Genomic DNA, 16719 nt, shown 5'->3' on the forward strand with positions numbered 1-16719 from the left:
TTGAATAATTGAGGTTCACTCCCAAAAGCAATGAGTGTAGATTTATCTTCGGAAATCGATCTAATTGGGCTACAGGATCTCTACAGTTGAGATAATTGGCTGATTGACTCGCTGCTTCCATGGTTTGTCTGAGACTTGCGTAGGAAGTCTTAATTTGAGGTTTAGAGCATTTTCACCATGGGCGAATGAATCAATTCATTCGCTTTTCATGTTGTAATATTTAATTGGTTCAAGTAATTTACATTTCCTAACTAAAATAACTAATACAAAGTCCCATCCGAAAAAGGTGTACGCCAGAAAAGCACCAGAGGTATCCTCCATTCATTCATCGTCAAAGCATCAACTTGCACCAGGTGAAGCACTTTCTGCCATGGGCATTGTGAAGATCGAAATCCACCAAACACCACGCTAAAACATCCCAATTTCTAAAATGCTATTATGGAATTTGCTTTATACTTTACCTGTAGCTCCAAGAGCTATCCTTGACCTATCTATCTGATAGTCATTTGCTTGACCATGTCGGCCTTTCCTGATGCACCAGCTGATGCGGATGCACCTGGGCCAGTCTTCTTCTCGAAAACCTTCCAGAACTTCAAGCTCTCATCAGCAGCTAATGAATGTTAGTGAATATCAATTTGTGGATGGAAGGGGTAACTTACCAGCTGTGGCGAGCATTTGTCCATCTGGGCTGAGACAGCTGTGGAGGACTCTGGTCTCGTGGGCTGGAATCTCGACATTGCGAACCAAAGTAGGGTAGCTCCAGATGCTGATAGAGTTGTCTGGGAATCCACTGGTGCTGACAATCTCGCGGTAATGAGGGCTCCATCGGAGACTGGTGACTTGGGAGCCAGTGTCGATGCTGTTAACACGTGCACCGGTGGTGGTGTTCCAGAAGTGGATGTGACGATCGTATGACCCACCACCAGTAGCCAAAACGTTTGGTTGCCATGGGCACCAACTGAGAGCCTTGACAGCGGCCTTGTGGTTGGTCTTGGTAAATTTAGGGACAGCCAAGGAACGAGCATCCCAGATAGAAACCAAGTTGTCGTTACCACCAGTAGCAAGTTGAGCACCATCGGCGCGCCATTCCAAACCGCAAACTTCGGAGGTGTGAGAAACCAACTCAGCGACTTTGTGTTGAGCGATGCGAACATCGTGGTTGTAGACAAGGCCACTTCGTGCACCGGTGGATAGAGTGTGCTTGTTCCATCCCATTACACCAACACGTGTATCGTGTCCGTGCATACTTCTGAGCTTAGTACCTTCTTCGACATCCCAGATTTGAACCTCTCCGGAACCGAGACCAACACTGACATATGCTCCATCACCTGACCACTTGACACTGCTAACGTAGGTATCTGGGCTAGTTTCGAGAAGAGAGCTGACAGTACCAGACTCAGCAGACCAGACATATACATTGCGTTCAAGACCAATGGCAACTTGATTGTTGGAGCTCCAGTCAAGGAGGTTCAAGTAGTAATCGTCGACGAGACCAGGTGCATCCAAGACACGTTCTGGTGCAGTTGCAATGCGGCGTCTGAATTGAGCAGCGGAAGCGTTGGAGTTTTTGAGGGGACGGTTATATTGGGATCGGAGATCAACAGGTTTTGAGGATTCGGGAGCAGCAGGCTTGAATGCGAGGATTCTTTGGCCTTGAGAAATACCACAGGCAGATGCCAATGAGTCTTGGTATGCAATGGTATTTGGTGATGGGCGAGAGTATGAAGCTGGCTCTTCTTCGTCATCAATGGTCAATGATTCAAGAGCAGCAAGAGCATCACCGGCACCCGATGCGAGAACTGAAGAGCTTTCATTGATGCTTTTTGGTCTTTGCTTTTCGGCAAAGTCGGCTTTTCCGCAGCCAGCAGTTGTGATGGCTGAGCTTGCAGCACGGTCTGGGATAAATCTATCGCCAGAGTAGGAGACAGTAGTCTTGGTGGCCTTTGAGCGGACTGGACCTTTTCTTGTTCGTGTAGCTACAGGGGTCTTGCATCCTGTACCAGTAAGAGCAAAGTCAGAGACGCCGAGCTCAAGAGCATGTCGAGGAGTTTGAACACCCTTGGCAATGTTGGACTTTGGTGAGTCCCGGTGAGACTTTCTGGAAGACTTCGCGAAATGTGATGTTAAGTTTCCGCCGTATGTTGACTTGGATGATAGTCGTACATTCTCTTCAGATACCTTTCTCTCGGGTGGAGTAAAAGGAGATGAGTTATTGATCGAGAGAGTTTGGGTGCGTGTACGAGGAGATGGGGTCAAAGGCATACGTCCGCCAGCGGTACGTGTGGAAAAGAGCCCAGTGTGGGACTTAATGGGGGTTGATACTGCGGTGGCCATTTTGCAATATCAAGGTGTGATCTCGGTCGAAAGACAAATTAATGAATCGATCGATGATAGGAGTAGATTCGGTATATCGAACGAGCTCCAAGAGACTCAACCTAATGGTTCCTGGTAATTGTTTGGGGTTAGTATAATTCGTATTTGTGCTCGATATATCGAAAAGTTCTTCTATATAAGAATGGCTTAGGAGTCGGGTAACGATCAATGGCGTGTGGCAGAAAGATCTAATAGACTTGAAGTATTCTTGTGATAGAAGGTATGTTGTTTTATGTTGTGTATGCTATGTGATTATGGGTAGTGAGGATGAAGATGAGAGGTAAAGGTGCGGAAGTATAGAGAGATTGCAAATGTTGCATGAAGAAAGAAAGAAAGAAAGTCTTTGAGAAAGGAATATTCAAGAGCTTTTCTACTCGTTTGTTTACTCCACTGAATTAGTTTGGTTGTGAGGGGCAACCATCCCGCAACGACTAAAAACGTGAAAATTGAACCTCAGGCAAGAACTTAGTCGTGTCGAAATCCTAAGCCACAAATCCCAGAGCGCGTTAGATTAATTCCGACCCGCCGACCCACCTGCAGCCCCCATGAACTCTTTCCAAAATACTTCAAATGTTCCATCTCATCGTCACCCGTGCATGATTTTTATGTATATTGAGGTTGAAGAAACCATGAAAGGTTTAATGATAGCAAGTTCATCTTGATTTACCATTTGAACTGTACACCCCGTAAAATACAATTCACTCAATCTTCTTGTCTCACCGAACAAAGGAAATCCCCATCCTGCTTCATTGACTTCTTTTGGTTTGATCTGTTTGTCCGCCTTTTTCTATTCGTCTGGGGAGTTTGTGCACATTCGCACAGCATCAACTTCTTTCATTAACCAATCTAGCATGTCCACATAAGATACCACCTCTTATTATGGCTCAGCCTTCTACACCCGGCGGTACACCTTACTCCATCTTTGGCCCTGGCTCTTCTACTCCTACCCATACCAATCAACTTTCGGGAGGTCCTCCTACCACTCCAGGTGCCGCTCCTTCAAGCAATACTTTCTTAATGCCGAATTCGCCCGTGAAGAATAGATTGGGTATGGATGGGTATAGGCCCAAGGTTACAAGAACTCTCGGCCAGGTAATTCATAAAACTCTCGACACTCTGCGGACTATTTTCTAACCCATGTTCAAACTTATGTAGCGCCCAGCTTGCCTTGTCAATGCCTCTGTTACATATTGCGGCAACAATCAGATATATGCCTTTGGTGGTTTCGATCAGTATACCGACGAGGTCTATAACCATGTTTTGAGACTTGATCTAGTTAGTCACCAATGGAATTTGGTCGACAATTATGGCGACATTCCCGGTGTACGAATGGGTAGGTCTGTATGTGCCCATTTCAATTACAGTTCTAACAAGTCTTGCAGGTCATACCGCTACACTCTATCAAGGCGATAAACTACTCATATTTGGTGGTGAAAATGAACATCGTACATACCTCTCCGACCTCATCATTTTCGATCTTAAGACCGCACACTGGACCCAACCAACTGTATCTGGACCCATACCAAAAGGAAGAGCAAGACATGCTGCTGTTTTGCACGAGGATAAGCTATTTATCATCGGCGGTATTACCGGTCATAATAATTATGTGTTGGATGATATTTGCTACCTGGACTTAAAAACTTTCACCTGGTCCCGAGCATGGCGTTTCGTTGGACGATTTGATCACTCGGCATATTTATGGGGAGACAGAGTTTGGGTTTTTGGAGGTCTCAGCGAGGATATGGATAAAATTGGTGATGTATGGTGGTTGGATTTTAAGGGTAGCCCAGCATTCGAATCAGCACCTTCATATGGTTCCATGGATAGGCATGCAGCTCTCAGTCGTTCTCCTCGACCTTCATTTTCAATGTCACAGTCTGCTGTAGGCAGTTCGGGCTATGCCGCAAATTCAAGCAGCGCACAGGTCAATCCACCTTCATTTCAATTAACTACTTCTCCTCCTCTTGCTCCTGGTACAATTTCTTCGTTAAAATTCGTATCCGGTCCCAATATACCAGCCCAAGGCTCAGGTATGCATTTCCATGTTTATACATCCGGAACTCTTCTCGATTTCGTCACTCCTGCAGCAACAATAACACCACAAGAGTGTTCTTTATCATCTCTGGAATTGGACACACTGCGTTGGCAAAAACTTGCAGAAGGTCGAGATATTTTCAGACCAGGTTATAGATGGCATTACTGTACTCTAAACGATGAGGGTACAAAGGCCTGGCTTCTTGGTTGTCCAACCGATCCCACAGCAACAGATCTAGGTCCAGGTGGTTTTGAAGAATATCTAAGGTATGTGCCCATTTACTTATTTTCAGATAAAAATCAGTGCTGATCATTCCTTCTTTAGTGATATAATGGAGATTGATCTTCGACGATATGGTTTACTCGGTAACGGCTTAAATCCCGAGCCTCGAGAAGAAACTTCGCGATTATCATCCTCTGGCAGAATGAAAGTCGAAACCTCGAAAGGCCTTGGTATGGATTTAGCCAAAGTATTCAATCAAGCACCAGAAAGTGGGAGTGGGGCAGATTTTATCATCACCGCGTCAAAAGATGATGAATGTGATGAGGATGATTCAAGCTCCAGAGGTTCTATCAGTCAAGTTCAACAAAATTGGTTGGCTCCTGATGCTCCAACATCTCCTCCAATCCATGTTCACAAACTCATTCTCCAAGCTCGATGGCCTCACTTTGCACGCTTATACAATGCGCAAATGGCAGAATATCATACAAAGAGAATGCACATCCCAGAACCCTATCCAGTTGTCAAGGCGTTTTTATACTATCTGTATACTGATAGTATCCATCCAGACGACTGTGCGGAGTTAGATGATGTTGCAGGACTTTTGGTCATGTCAAATATTTACAACATTCCACATCTTAGGTTGTTATGTGTTAATCGTTTGTCGAAGGAATTAGATGTCGATCACGCTTGTGTTATTTGGCATTCCGCTGGAATTGCTAATGAAGAATGGTTACGTAGACGTGCTGCCAGCTTTTGTCTCACGCACTGGGGCAGAGTTGTTCGTACGCCCGGATTTTTAAGACTGCCACGCCAAGCCTTGGTTGATTTATCACAGGAAATCGATATGGAAGGTCGCGTTGTAGGAGGTGAGCATACTTTTTCATGTCGATGTTTTTCTGAGCACTTCTAACACAAAACTTTAGGTGAAGAATTAGAATTTGTTGGAGGACTTGGTGGTTCTCGTTTTGGTGTAGGTGGTGTGGTCCGAAAGACTAGTGTTAGTAGCACTCATACACAAGGTGTAGGTTCTGAAGTTGATGACAATGAAGAAATGGAAATGAATTAATGAAGCGAATTGATATGGTATAAATAAGATTCAGATTGGGTCCACATGGTGGCTGGGCGTTGGCTACTTGCACATTTTGCATCGGGAGTGTCTAATAGGCATGACAAGGAAGGAAAGGGAAGCATTATTAGGCGCCTGGATCCTTGCTATTATATTTGGTAGTTTTCAGTAGGGAATATAGAGATACCATGTTACGATACAAATATCATTATTAAGTAGATGATAGCTTGAATGCGCAAAGTGGGATGACGATCAAGTGGCCTTTGGACATTCTTTCAGTGGCTTGACCTGCACTTTTGACGTCTACTTCCAAATTTGAAAATGCAATAATTATTTAGGTATGTGGTTTAATTATGGGCCATTTTGATCTTGTTTCGTTTCATGATGTCACAATAATTTGATTGCCCAAAGCTAACTTCATACAAAGGTCACTATCACTATAATATTTGCCATTCAATTATAAATCAATGACCGTGTTACTTATTGGAATCCAGGAATGATTGGAATGAAATGGTGGGTGGGTGCATGGGCCCAGAAAACGCTCTTCAACATCACAAAAATCGTACTTATTACATCGAATCTTACCCGGTCCTCTTGAAAACCATGCATTTCATTGTTGAATCTGTAATTGATTACGAGACGGGGTTTCTAGTTTCTAGGGGAGTTTTGAAAGGGTTTGAAGGATTTCAAAGGAGTTAACTTTTGAGTTGTTTCGAGAGGGCTACAGTTGATACTTACTAGATAGTGAGCAGGTGTGATGTTATGTCACCTGGATGAAAATAGTCATTGATCGTTGAGTGTAGAGTGTTAAGCGAGAATATTCTATCTAGGTACGTGAAGTTGCACTGCATCGCTCTCGTATAGACAGACATTCAAGCACTTTGGACTTTGAACTTTGAATGAGTGTGTTGAGAGATCTTGTTTTGCAGTTATGGAGTGATGAGTTGGGGCGTTGGTAAGTAAGTAGTTTATGAAAGTTCACGATCTTTCTTATTGACTGGGTCAGATGTCGAAAATTCACTTGAGCCTGGAGGTTTGCACTCATGATTGCGATTGTTATGTGTCAATTCCATATTGGAATCTCTGTAGCGCTAGAATTTTCGGAAGATTGCTGTTGATTTGATTAGATTAAAACTTGTGTTTGGAATTGAAGTGCAGAGTCACCTATCTCTAAATCTGTAATGGAAAGAATATGCGCTAGAACTAGGTCAAATTTTCCTGTAGAATATAGTAGTGTTCTATCATTCAGTAGCACCTCATCCTCTTTTCCTAGATAACCACTCTATCCAAATTTCCTGTCTACCGCTGCACGATCATGCACAGAAAAAACTGGAATTCGAACTCCCCTCCCTCCTAGCCTAGCCAACCATTTCGGACCCCCTTCCCCTCATTCCCATCTAGCTTTTTCCTCACCCTACCATTTCCCTCCAAAATCCATGTTTTCTTCTCTGTTTCCTGCAAAAAATATTCATTCTCTTCATTCTCCTCTCTCCCCTTCTCCTTCCTCTCCCTCTTCCAATTTTCCCCTCGTTCCTCCAAACCTTCTTCAACCTCCTCATCTATATCTCCCAACATCCTCCCATTCTCTTTCTCCATCCCCCTCCCCTTTCCCCCAATCCTCTCCCTAATCTTCTCCTCAAGCACCCTCTCCCTCTCTCTCACATACTTCTCCTTCCTCTCCTGCCTCTCCCAACACATCGCACACAATCCATTCCCACTTTTGATAACTCTGCGTTCATATCTCATCTTATACGCCGGACAGATATTCATACTTTCGGTATCTGAAAGATTGTCCATAATAGGATTTGAACAGGGAATTACATATGGACGCCAGCTGTGCGTGCAGATGCTGTAGCGGTAGGTTATGCTGCGACACATTTTGAGAGGGGTTTGTAGGAGTTGAGTAGATAATTGTGAAGTGTTTGGAGTGAGGTGATATCGATATAGATAGTTGGGGCTAGAAAGTGTTAGATTATTTTGTGCGGAGTGAAGGAGAACGTACTAGATAGATGGCTTTGAATGTCCGAGTTCAGTTTTCGATCTCAAAGTAAATATTCGTGTTCCTCTTCTTCTTCTTCTTCTTCTTCTTCTTCTTCTTCTTCAAAGTCCTCGTCGTGTAATTTGTATGCCCTTAATATTCGCTCAAGTTTTTCGTGATATAGAATTCGATATTCTACGTTCTCATTCTTTTTCTCAGTTTCCCATAAACTACAGAATAGAAGCTCCAAATATCCAAGTATCCAGGTAAAAAGTTCCCAAAGCAAGTTATCCAAGAACAATATACTCGATAATCGACAGTTGACATACCAGGCTGTATAAAAGCTTCGCCGTGTAATAGATGACTGTGAAGTATATATATATGTAGGTTTCCTATTTAAGCCTTTGGATTGGTTATCATATTCACTGTTTATAAGGCGGCTGTATGTATAGCACTTAAATAGGCCGGGGATGATTGTCTATTCATCTGTCTGAATGGTGATGGTGATGGTGATAAGTGAATATCCAGGAGTATGTACCTATCCACGTCGGATGTTATACAAATAACCAAGTGATACCCAAACAGATAGACAAGTAAATAGACTCACTCACAATTATCATTTTTCACCTCCCCATTCACATTTGCCTTGCTTCACTCAAAACACAAGTAACACGGTCACAATACTCCTGCTTTCATCATGCTAAACATCCTCTATGCCACATGCCCCATCTCAAATTCTTGATCCCGTATCCCTCCCATCTCTCGTCTTTCATCCACTCCTCCTCTTTCCAACCATCTCCTATCTCCCATCCCATTTTATATCATTCAACACCAACACCATCATCTTCCTTCTCCCAGTTATTCGCCCCCCACCCGATTTACCATTCATCGCAAATATCAAAAGAAGATCCTCCTCTCAATCCAAATATACCATTTCCTTCTTCTCTTACATACTACTCGAGTACATACATACCCCATCCACTCCCATCCACTTTCCTCCTTTCCTCCTTATCTATTCCTCATTTCCTCCCCTCCTATTCAATATCCAATATCCAATATCCAAAAACAAGCATCCAAATCCATACGCAAAACCCAAACCCAGACTCCTCACTCATCCCATCTCACCTCACATACCCCATCTCACTCCATCTCATCCCATCCCATCCTAATCGACTATCGGAACCCAAAAAAAGGAAGAAAGGAAAGAAAAGAAAGAAAAAGACAGAAACATTCCCAATTTCCCAATGCCCAATCAATCCGCGATGATCAAAAGCCAACTAACTATACTCTCAACAATATCACAATGATATCACAATCAATTTGCTGCTCTGAAGTTCTTCTTAGAATCATTATCACAACCATAATCACAAAAGAGCAAGTGGGATTATGGGATTATGGGACATGAATATTGCACTACGCTGTAGATCTCAGCAGATAGATAGTATAACTCAATCTAATTCTCACATTCTTTACATCAAAAAACGATAACAAGTGAGTTCACGTAGTTTGACTCAACGTGGAAAATGAAAATGAAATATAAGATTCTGTCAATGGAAGGAATCGAATTTGGTATTAATATTCCCTCTCCATCCACTTCTCTAATTCCCTCACTCTGGATATCAAATCAAACATCCACATCAGATCACAACCTATCATATAATCTACCCCCCATTTTCCCACCTTAGCTCCAATCACCCCAATCACTCCACACATCCCACCCCCCTATTTAACCCCACTCCACGCCATCCCCAAAAGCACATCTCTCCCCTCCTCCCCCTCCCACTCAATCCCCACCTCTATTTTCTCCCTTGCCCCGCCTCGACTCTGCAACGCCACCAATCTCTCCCCCCTAAAATAAACCAACACCCCCCCTTTCCCATTCCCCTGCGCCGTAACCCTATAAAGAGGTCCCGCACTATGCAACACCTTCTTCTCAGGAACAAACTGCAAATCATTCTCAATACACCAATCTTCCACTTTCTCCCTGAACGATACTTCTTCCGAAATCTGTACTTTCTTCGATGGTTGTATAGTAGCAGGTTTGGGGGGAAGGGAAGAAAGAGATGGACTTTCGGGCGCAGGAAGATTTCCCACTTTCTCTCCAAGTCGCAACGCGTTCTTGATCATTTCATGTCCTTTTTCGAATTCTTCCTGTACTGCATTCAACTCTTTGATTTCCGTTGGGAAGACTCCATCACGCCACCACTCATACCATTGTCCAATTTCCTCATTTGGACCAACAATCGTAAGCCATTGATGCAAAACATGATGCCACATCGGAAACACCGTATCCACAACCACCTGTCCCACAACCCTCGGTTTCAGTATATCTTTCCAGGCCAGGACTCCCTGAAGACTGGACATATATGGAGACTGATCATTCGGATCGACTCTAAAATTCTTCTCATTTTTCAGGAACTTAGCCATACTGGGAAGAACATGATTCATAATCAACGGGGTCCACGTATCATTCTTAGGACTAGGACACAGTACTTCGCGCCATTGCGAAAGACCCGGTATGACACCTCTATGGAAATCCCAAGAATCAATCAGATGTCTAAACTTTCGCTTAACATCGCTCACAAGACCGGTTGAACTTTTCGGATCAGCGTGATAAATGGGTAAATGTTGTAGCCAGGGAAATAACCAAAGATGAGGTAATTCGTGGCTTCTTCTCTTCTTTGGATTCCAAGATGAAACTGCATCATTAAGTTTTCCGACTATTGCCTGATCTAAAATCTGTGATCCGACAAATTTTGGTAATAATCCTTGCCAGGCATCTAAAAATGCCAGTACTGGAGCGGGATTGTAAACATCCCAACTTTTATTGATAGATGATACAATTTTAGGGAAGACAATCTTATAGATCATACTTTCATAAGGGGTAGTCGATTTGACCCTAATCTTATGCGAGGCATTCATAAAAGAATCCTGACCAACAATAGCCTTCTCGTTAGTCACAGCCCCTAAAATATGTCGAATTTGGTAAAGATTCGGAACCATCCCATTTAATTTGGGATCCTCAAGAGGTTGCCAACCTTCCGTAGCTTGACGAAGAAAGGGATGAACGGCCGCGACAGCTATATTTGACAATTCTTCATTAGCTCCAGATATGTCAAGCCCATCCACGGTTTTCAGTGCTTCAATGACTGGATCCCACTGCCCATCCTGTACAGCCTTAGCAATACCCTGAATGCTATCCGCAAAGAGTTTCATTTGCTCATATTGCCGCTGCTCCTCATCTAATTCTTGCTGTTGCTGAATGAGTTCCATTTCTGTATAAGCTTTCCTCTCCTCAAGATTTTTCCATTCTTCAACAAACGCCGATAGATCATTTTGGGCTCTTCGAGCTAATTTTCTATTCTCAATTTGTTCCACGCTCTCCGTTTTTGGCGGCCCAGCAGTAGGCGTCAAAATTCCAGATGTAGAAGTAAGTAATTTGTGACCAGGACCAGTCATATCCAGAATTGGAGCAAATGCTTCCGGAATTTCCAAGCCAGGCGCAGCTCTTTGTACTTCCTCGACCGTTCGATAATTCGGCTTGGGTGCTTTTCGAGGAGTGCTCACTCCACTCATACCACTATCCGTCCCACTCGTCTTTGGCTTCCTCTTACGTTTCTTCCTCTCCTCATCAGAATCCTCAATCTTCTCCCCCCTCAATTTCGCTTGCCGTTTCTCCTCTTCTTTTTCTTGTTTCGATTTCTCAGCTACTGATCCCAAACCTACACCTTGCGGTCGCAAAGTGACCTCAATAACACCACTTCGACCCTGACCCTCTTTACCCAGACCTTGCCCCTCTTTATAACCCATCTTAGCCATCATTCTCGCCGCAAATGACATCCCATTAACCGGTGTTGCGCCACCACCCGATTTCTTTCCACCGCGTCCACTCGTAGGTGTAGAAAACGCGCTTGGCCTTGCAATCCTCGGTGTCTCTTGCTCATCGTCGTTATTCATAAGTATAGGATTATTCGCCGAAGATGGCACAAAGCCCCGTCCCAGAGGCGTACCCGTATTCGAACCCAATCCAGTATTTTTCGATTTACTCGGCGCTGGACTTTGAAACCCCAATCCCTTCCCAGGGGCACCAAATCCCAATCCTCGAGGCGCATTCGCTTCTTCTTCGTAATCTCCCATGTCTACATCTTTTCCCCCATCATTCGATACCGTTTCGACTTCGTCATCGTCCTCATCATCGTCCTCATCATCCTCCTCCCCTCCGACCTTCTCACCCCCGGCCACAAAACTCATCCCCTTTCCCCTCAAACTCTTCTTCTTCCACCTCTTCCCCGGACCCCCCTCATCCTCACTCTCACTTCCAAACACACCTAACGCCGCACTTTCCTTCACATCCCTACCCGTGCGCCTTCGTTTCCTCGGATTATAATCTGCGAATTCCTCTCGAGGATCGGTTGATGGATGTAAAAAATCATTTTCATCACCCGACGATTCATCCGACGAATCGCGAGGAAATGCATTCATAGGCATTTCGATCTAATTATGTGGCGAAGTTTGGTTGTATGGAAACTCCGAAGAGTTGTTTTATTTATGGTTATGGAAGGTTGAGATTCGGATGTGACAGCCTTGCTTAGTCAGGAAGCTCTTGAGGGTGGCCAGACGTCCGAGGAATTTCAATAAACCCTAGCCGATTATTGTATATATTGAACCCCCCTGAAATACTATATAGCCAGCTCAGCTCTAGTGAAGCCAAAAAGATTCATCTCCACCAGATGCACCAGGACATACCAGACCAGATCAAACCCCCATCTCATCTCAATCTAGAAGACAATGTCTACAAATCTAATGTTTAAGAAATCAATCACTATATATAACAAAATCAATCCTTCCTCTCATTATCTCAAAAAATAGTGCTCAAGATACGATTTCTCTTTATTAGATGGGCACCGAGTTCCCATTCTCATAGGTACTCCATATATGACACTACACAGACACATATAAACGCATGCCATCTCCAAAATACGATCAAGCCATCATCAATCATTTATTAATTCATCGTAAGAAACAAAAAGTAACCAAAGACCTCCACTGAACAATGCACCCCTAGGTATAATGAAAAACAAATGCACTCCACCTCCCTCCCTCCACAAAGTGCAAATAACCTCAAACTTCAAGCTCCAAACTCCATCCCCTATCCTATCCAGCAAAACACCTGTCTAGCTAGCATCATATACAAAGATACACAATCCCGTCTATCCATCATCTACAAAGCCCCTTTCCTCGTCCCCTGTATCATGGTTTCACCACCCTCTTCTTCCTAGCTGGCGTACCACTAGCAGTAGGAATGCCTGTGGTAATTTTGCTCGGTCTCGAACTAGAACTTGTATGCGTCTTGACTCTCCCCTTCTTGTCCTTCGCCTCTGCCACTTTCCCCTTTTCCTCAGTTTTACTTCCATCTACAATCCTCTCACCATTCTTATTAACCTTTCTACTTTCCATTGTCTTCTTTTCTTTCCTCTCCAAAGTTTGATACTGAGCAATTTCTTCCGCCCATACCACTGATTTCTTCGGTTTGCCTTTGGCCTTCTTTTCTCTTCTGAGTTTCTCTTCAAACATCTCCTTTAACTCTTTTTGCCTCTTGGCAGGATTTTCTTTTGCATCCGCTTTTCTCGCTAGAAGCACATCTGGAAAAACAGCACCCGCCTTGTTCTTCCTGGTATTGACACGAGTCAAAGCAGCCAATTCTTTTTCAACACTTTGCTTGAGAGTAACATTCGTATCGTCCTGTCCACCAAGTCTTCGAACTGGAATAGAACTGGGTGCTGGAAGAGGAATTTTAAGGACAGGTGGACGAGTTCTTCCGCTGCGTCTGATAGATCTAGCTTCTGCATCTACTTCCTCTGTAGATGGCGGGGTAGTGGCACGACTCTTGCGTGAAGGTGATGCTGTTTCTGGAGCGCCAAGCTCTAAATCATCCCTTGGCGTTTGAACTGGTGATGATGCTTCTGCATTCATAATGTCTCCCAGCGGAATTCGAAGAGGTGAATGTGGCAATGATTTTCTCTTTTTGGGAGCGGGCGCTGCGGCCTTTGCAGCTTTATCTGCCTTGACTCTAGTAAGGAATTGGCGAAGTATATCCGTATCATCGTTCTCGAATGAGGAGGTAAAATTTGTTGAGAAAGTATCGTCAGCTTCAGACGTTGTGGCAAATGCCGCCGTGGATTCAGCTGATGTGACACCGTGATTAGATTCATCAGACTGGTTATCGGTGTGTAGACTATTGACCTGCATCGAATCAAAAGACTCGGGATCATCGATAGGTTCAGATTCTGTGGCAATCTGCATTTCGTTGGTATTGTTATTAAATGATTCATTCAAGCCAGACAGTCCAAGATTGATAACACTGTCAGTAGATTCAAGTAGTAATTCAGGAAGATCCGACATGGAATCATCCATATCTTCGTCATCAGGAGTTCCTTCTTCTAACGGAGCCACGTGAGTTGTCCGGCTCTCATTGGCTGGTTGGATGTCTTCAAAGTCGCGGAAAGCTTGTTGTCGATACATATTAGCCGGCAATTCATCCGAACATTCACCATTGGGCGCTTGTGACTCAATACTCCTTGAATTATCATTGGAAGTGACGGACTGCTCAAGAAGTTCTTCAACGATGTGATTTATCTCTTTGATGGGAGCTGACACTTCAGCATTGCTTAACTCTTCTTGACATTCAACCATCTCTTCACCCGCAGCATCTTGAACTGTATCTTCGAGATCAAGATCTGGCGCGGGAATTGGTGTGGATTTTAGAATATCATTAGTTTTTTGCGAAGGCTCCAAGGACGCGAGATCTTGACTATTAGTTGTAGGAATGGTTGAAGTAGTGACCTCTGTACTCTCCACGAGGAGAGGCTTTTTAACGACTGACTCAAGCTCCAGTCGATCACTTGAACGTGTACTTCGACGTGAGCTTGTTCTCTTTTGCTTGGCGCCTTTGGTAGTCTTTTGGGTAGGAATGTCCTCGGCTTGGGTTTGTGCGCTCTCTGATTTTGTATGAAGAGGTTCGATTAGAGGAGCGGTAAGTGACATATCCTGCTCCTTGGTTGGTTTTTTGATTGGGCTGTGTGCCGTGCCTTGATGCTTGTCTTTTTTGGGAGACGCATTTTGTATGTGATCTATCTCCATTGCACCTGCTTGGCTTTTAACAGTTCCTTCTCTCAAAGAAGCAGAATTGAATCCAGTATATGACGTTCGTTTCTTATCATCTCTCGTCAGGACCTTCTCAAGCACCTGAACCGGCTCTGAAACTCTTCCACGCATTGATCTTCGAAGGCTTTGTCTTTTCGGCGTTTTCTTGGGCGATTTTTCGAGTTTTTGCATCGATTCCATTTCCTTCTCCCCAGTAGCCATCTCAAAATCGAACACTAAAGAAGTGTGTCGTCTATGATGCTTTTCCTCATCAAACCTCTGAAAATTCTCTACTGGCATCATCGACTTTCTCATGCTCTTCCTCGCTATCTTTCTCTTCCTAATCGGGCTACTATTTACCTCCTTATCCTTCGCCGGAGATAGCGGCAGTTCCATATTCAAAGCTTGACCCTTTTCACCCAATACTGTCTGCCTCGACGATTTCCTAGGCGTGATAACCAAATTCGCATTCGTCCTCTTCCTGGGCACCACCTGTAATTTATTGGGAGTGCCCAATGCATTCTTCCTCGGACTACCACTGGCCACCATCAAGTTTTCATCCCATGTCTCCCTCTCATCTTTTCCCTCATGCCACTTCGCTCTCGAAATATCCTCTTTAATTCCCAACACCCTTGGCTTTTTCCTCGCTCCCGCGCCCTCTTTCTCTAGCTCCATAAACGCCTCATTATAATTCTCCTTGTTCTCTTGCTCACCACGTAGCCCACCCCTCTTTTTCCATATTTTCTGGCCGTGTAAACGCGGGGCGTGTGAGGTGACGGGTGCTCGTTCCCAGGCTCTTAATATTTTTCCCGAGGGCTGCGGTTCGAATGCGTCTTTGTATATTTCCCTTCTCTGTATTAGTCTGCGTCTTTATGGGACTGCATGTGGAGAGAAGAAAGACGCGCTCACCAATTCTCTCCTGTCTCAAATGATGTAGCCTCCATATTGAATACCCTCCTCGGACGCGCATTCACTATCACACGATTGTATGCTGTATGTTGTACGTCGTAATCGAATATCTCTTTCTAATAAATGAAACAATACCAAAGATGTCCAAAATCAATATTCACAAGTTATTGAATTTTAAGAATGTTTGTTCTTTAATGTCATGTCTCCCAACTACTGAGCCGTAGATGGTCCTCTAACTTGTGTTTTCATAAATCAAAAAGACCTCCATCATGGTCCATGCTGATTGGCTTCTCGAACAGATGTAAACAAACCTGGACCCACATGTGACCTTCGAAGCCCTCCTCACTAATCCAAAGACATACTAGCGTCTAAATTATTTAGAAGCGCCGTGAATTCGACATCTGAATCCCCAAGTGGGATTGATTGATTGAGTCTGTTTGTTTGCCCCTCACACTTCCAATCCATACTAGGTATACACAACCAGTGTATCAACATTCAGCATGCCACCCAAAGGAGCCAGTACCGCCAAGGTACCCATGAGGTTACCTCCACTGCCCAAATTGAGGGTAAGAAGACCAAATCAAACCGATTCAAATCCATGTTTAGCCATTATGACTTCAGTTCTCAGTACGACATCCTCCTCCTAATCACCAATTCTTGGCTCGCAGATACTGATACCCTATTTGTAGCATGCTGGGCATCTTCCGGATATAACGTAGCTGGATGCCAGGCCTTAGAAACACAATTGAGGGCCTGTATGGATGCGCCTGTATGTGCCCCATCCATCATCTACTCCCTGAAAGCCCGCAAAAGCAGTATGGCAGTCTACTAATATAATTCGCATGCAGAAAGCCGCAGCACAGAAGAAGAACACCATCAATTACCATCTCTCACGGATGTATCCTAAGATTGTTGGACCGCGCAAGAAGAAATGAACGGATTAAAGAATTTTATATCATGGTGTTGAAGGCATGATGCATTCACATCAGGGAA

General features: G+C 44.0%; 6 protein-coding genes across 6 annotated transcripts; 2 read left to right on the forward strand and 4 right to left on the reverse strand.

Annotated features, from left to right (window-relative positions):
* Positions 1–203: 203 nt before the first annotated feature.
* On the reverse strand, positions 204–2676 carry EAF01_002194 (uncharacterized protein). Its single transcript, XM_038910445.1, has 2 exons — positions 660–2676; positions 204–610 (listed from the first exon to the last, which is right to left on the reverse strand). The coding sequence occupies exons 1-2, from the start codon at positions 2332–2334 to the stop codon at positions 492–494; spliced, it is 1794 nt and encodes a 597-aa protein (XP_038773367.1). The 5' UTR covers positions 2335–2676; the 3' UTR covers positions 204–491.
* Positions 2677–3252: 576 nt separating this feature from the next.
* On the forward strand, positions 3253–5696 carry EAF01_002195 (uncharacterized protein; the record flags this gene model as incomplete). The annotated part of the gene is made up of 5 exons (XM_038910446.1): positions 3253–3465; positions 3529–3706; positions 3756–4674; positions 4733–5496; positions 5554–5696. The coding sequence occupies 5 exons, from the start codon at positions 3253–3255 to the stop codon at positions 5694–5696; spliced, it is 2217 nt and encodes a 738-aa protein (XP_038773368.1).
* A 1353-nt stretch (positions 5697–7049) lies between these two features.
* On the reverse strand, positions 7050–7574 carry EAF01_002196 (uncharacterized protein; the record flags this gene model as incomplete). The annotated part of the gene is made up of 1 exon (XM_038910447.1): positions 7050–7574. The coding sequence occupies one exon, from the start codon at positions 7572–7574 to the stop codon at positions 7050–7052; it is 525 nt and encodes a 174-aa protein (XP_038773369.1).
* Positions 7575–9396: 1822 nt separating this feature from the next.
* EAF01_002197 (uncharacterized protein) lies at positions 9397–12162 on the reverse strand (the record flags this gene model as incomplete). The annotated part of the gene is made up of 1 exon (XM_038910448.1): positions 9397–12162. One exon carries the CDS (start codon positions 12160–12162, stop codon positions 9397–9399), a length of 2766 nt encoding a protein of 921 aa, XP_038773370.1.
* A 762-nt stretch (positions 12163–12924) lies between these two features.
* EAF01_002198 (uncharacterized protein) lies at positions 12925–15761 on the reverse strand (the record flags this gene model as incomplete). The annotated part of the gene is made up of 2 exons (XM_038910449.1): positions 12925–15664; positions 15727–15761. 2 exons carry the CDS (start codon positions 15759–15761, stop codon positions 12925–12927), a joined length of 2775 nt encoding a protein of 924 aa, XP_038773371.1.
* Positions 15762–16226: 465 nt separating this feature from the next.
* EAF01_002199 (uncharacterized protein) lies at positions 16227–16661 on the forward strand (the record flags this gene model as incomplete). The annotated part of the gene is made up of 3 exons (XM_038910450.1): positions 16227–16353; positions 16416–16495; positions 16575–16661. 3 exons carry the CDS (start codon positions 16227–16229, stop codon positions 16659–16661), a joined length of 294 nt encoding a protein of 97 aa, XP_038773372.1.
* Positions 16662–16719: the final 58 nt, after the last annotated feature.

Source organism: Botrytis porri, assembly GCF_014898465.1.
Source record: "Botrytis porri strain MUCL 3234 chromosome Unknown BPOR_003, whole genome shotgun sequence".
Classification (NCBI taxonomy): domain Eukaryota; kingdom Fungi; phylum Ascomycota; class Leotiomycetes; order Helotiales; family Sclerotiniaceae; genus Botrytis; species Botrytis porri.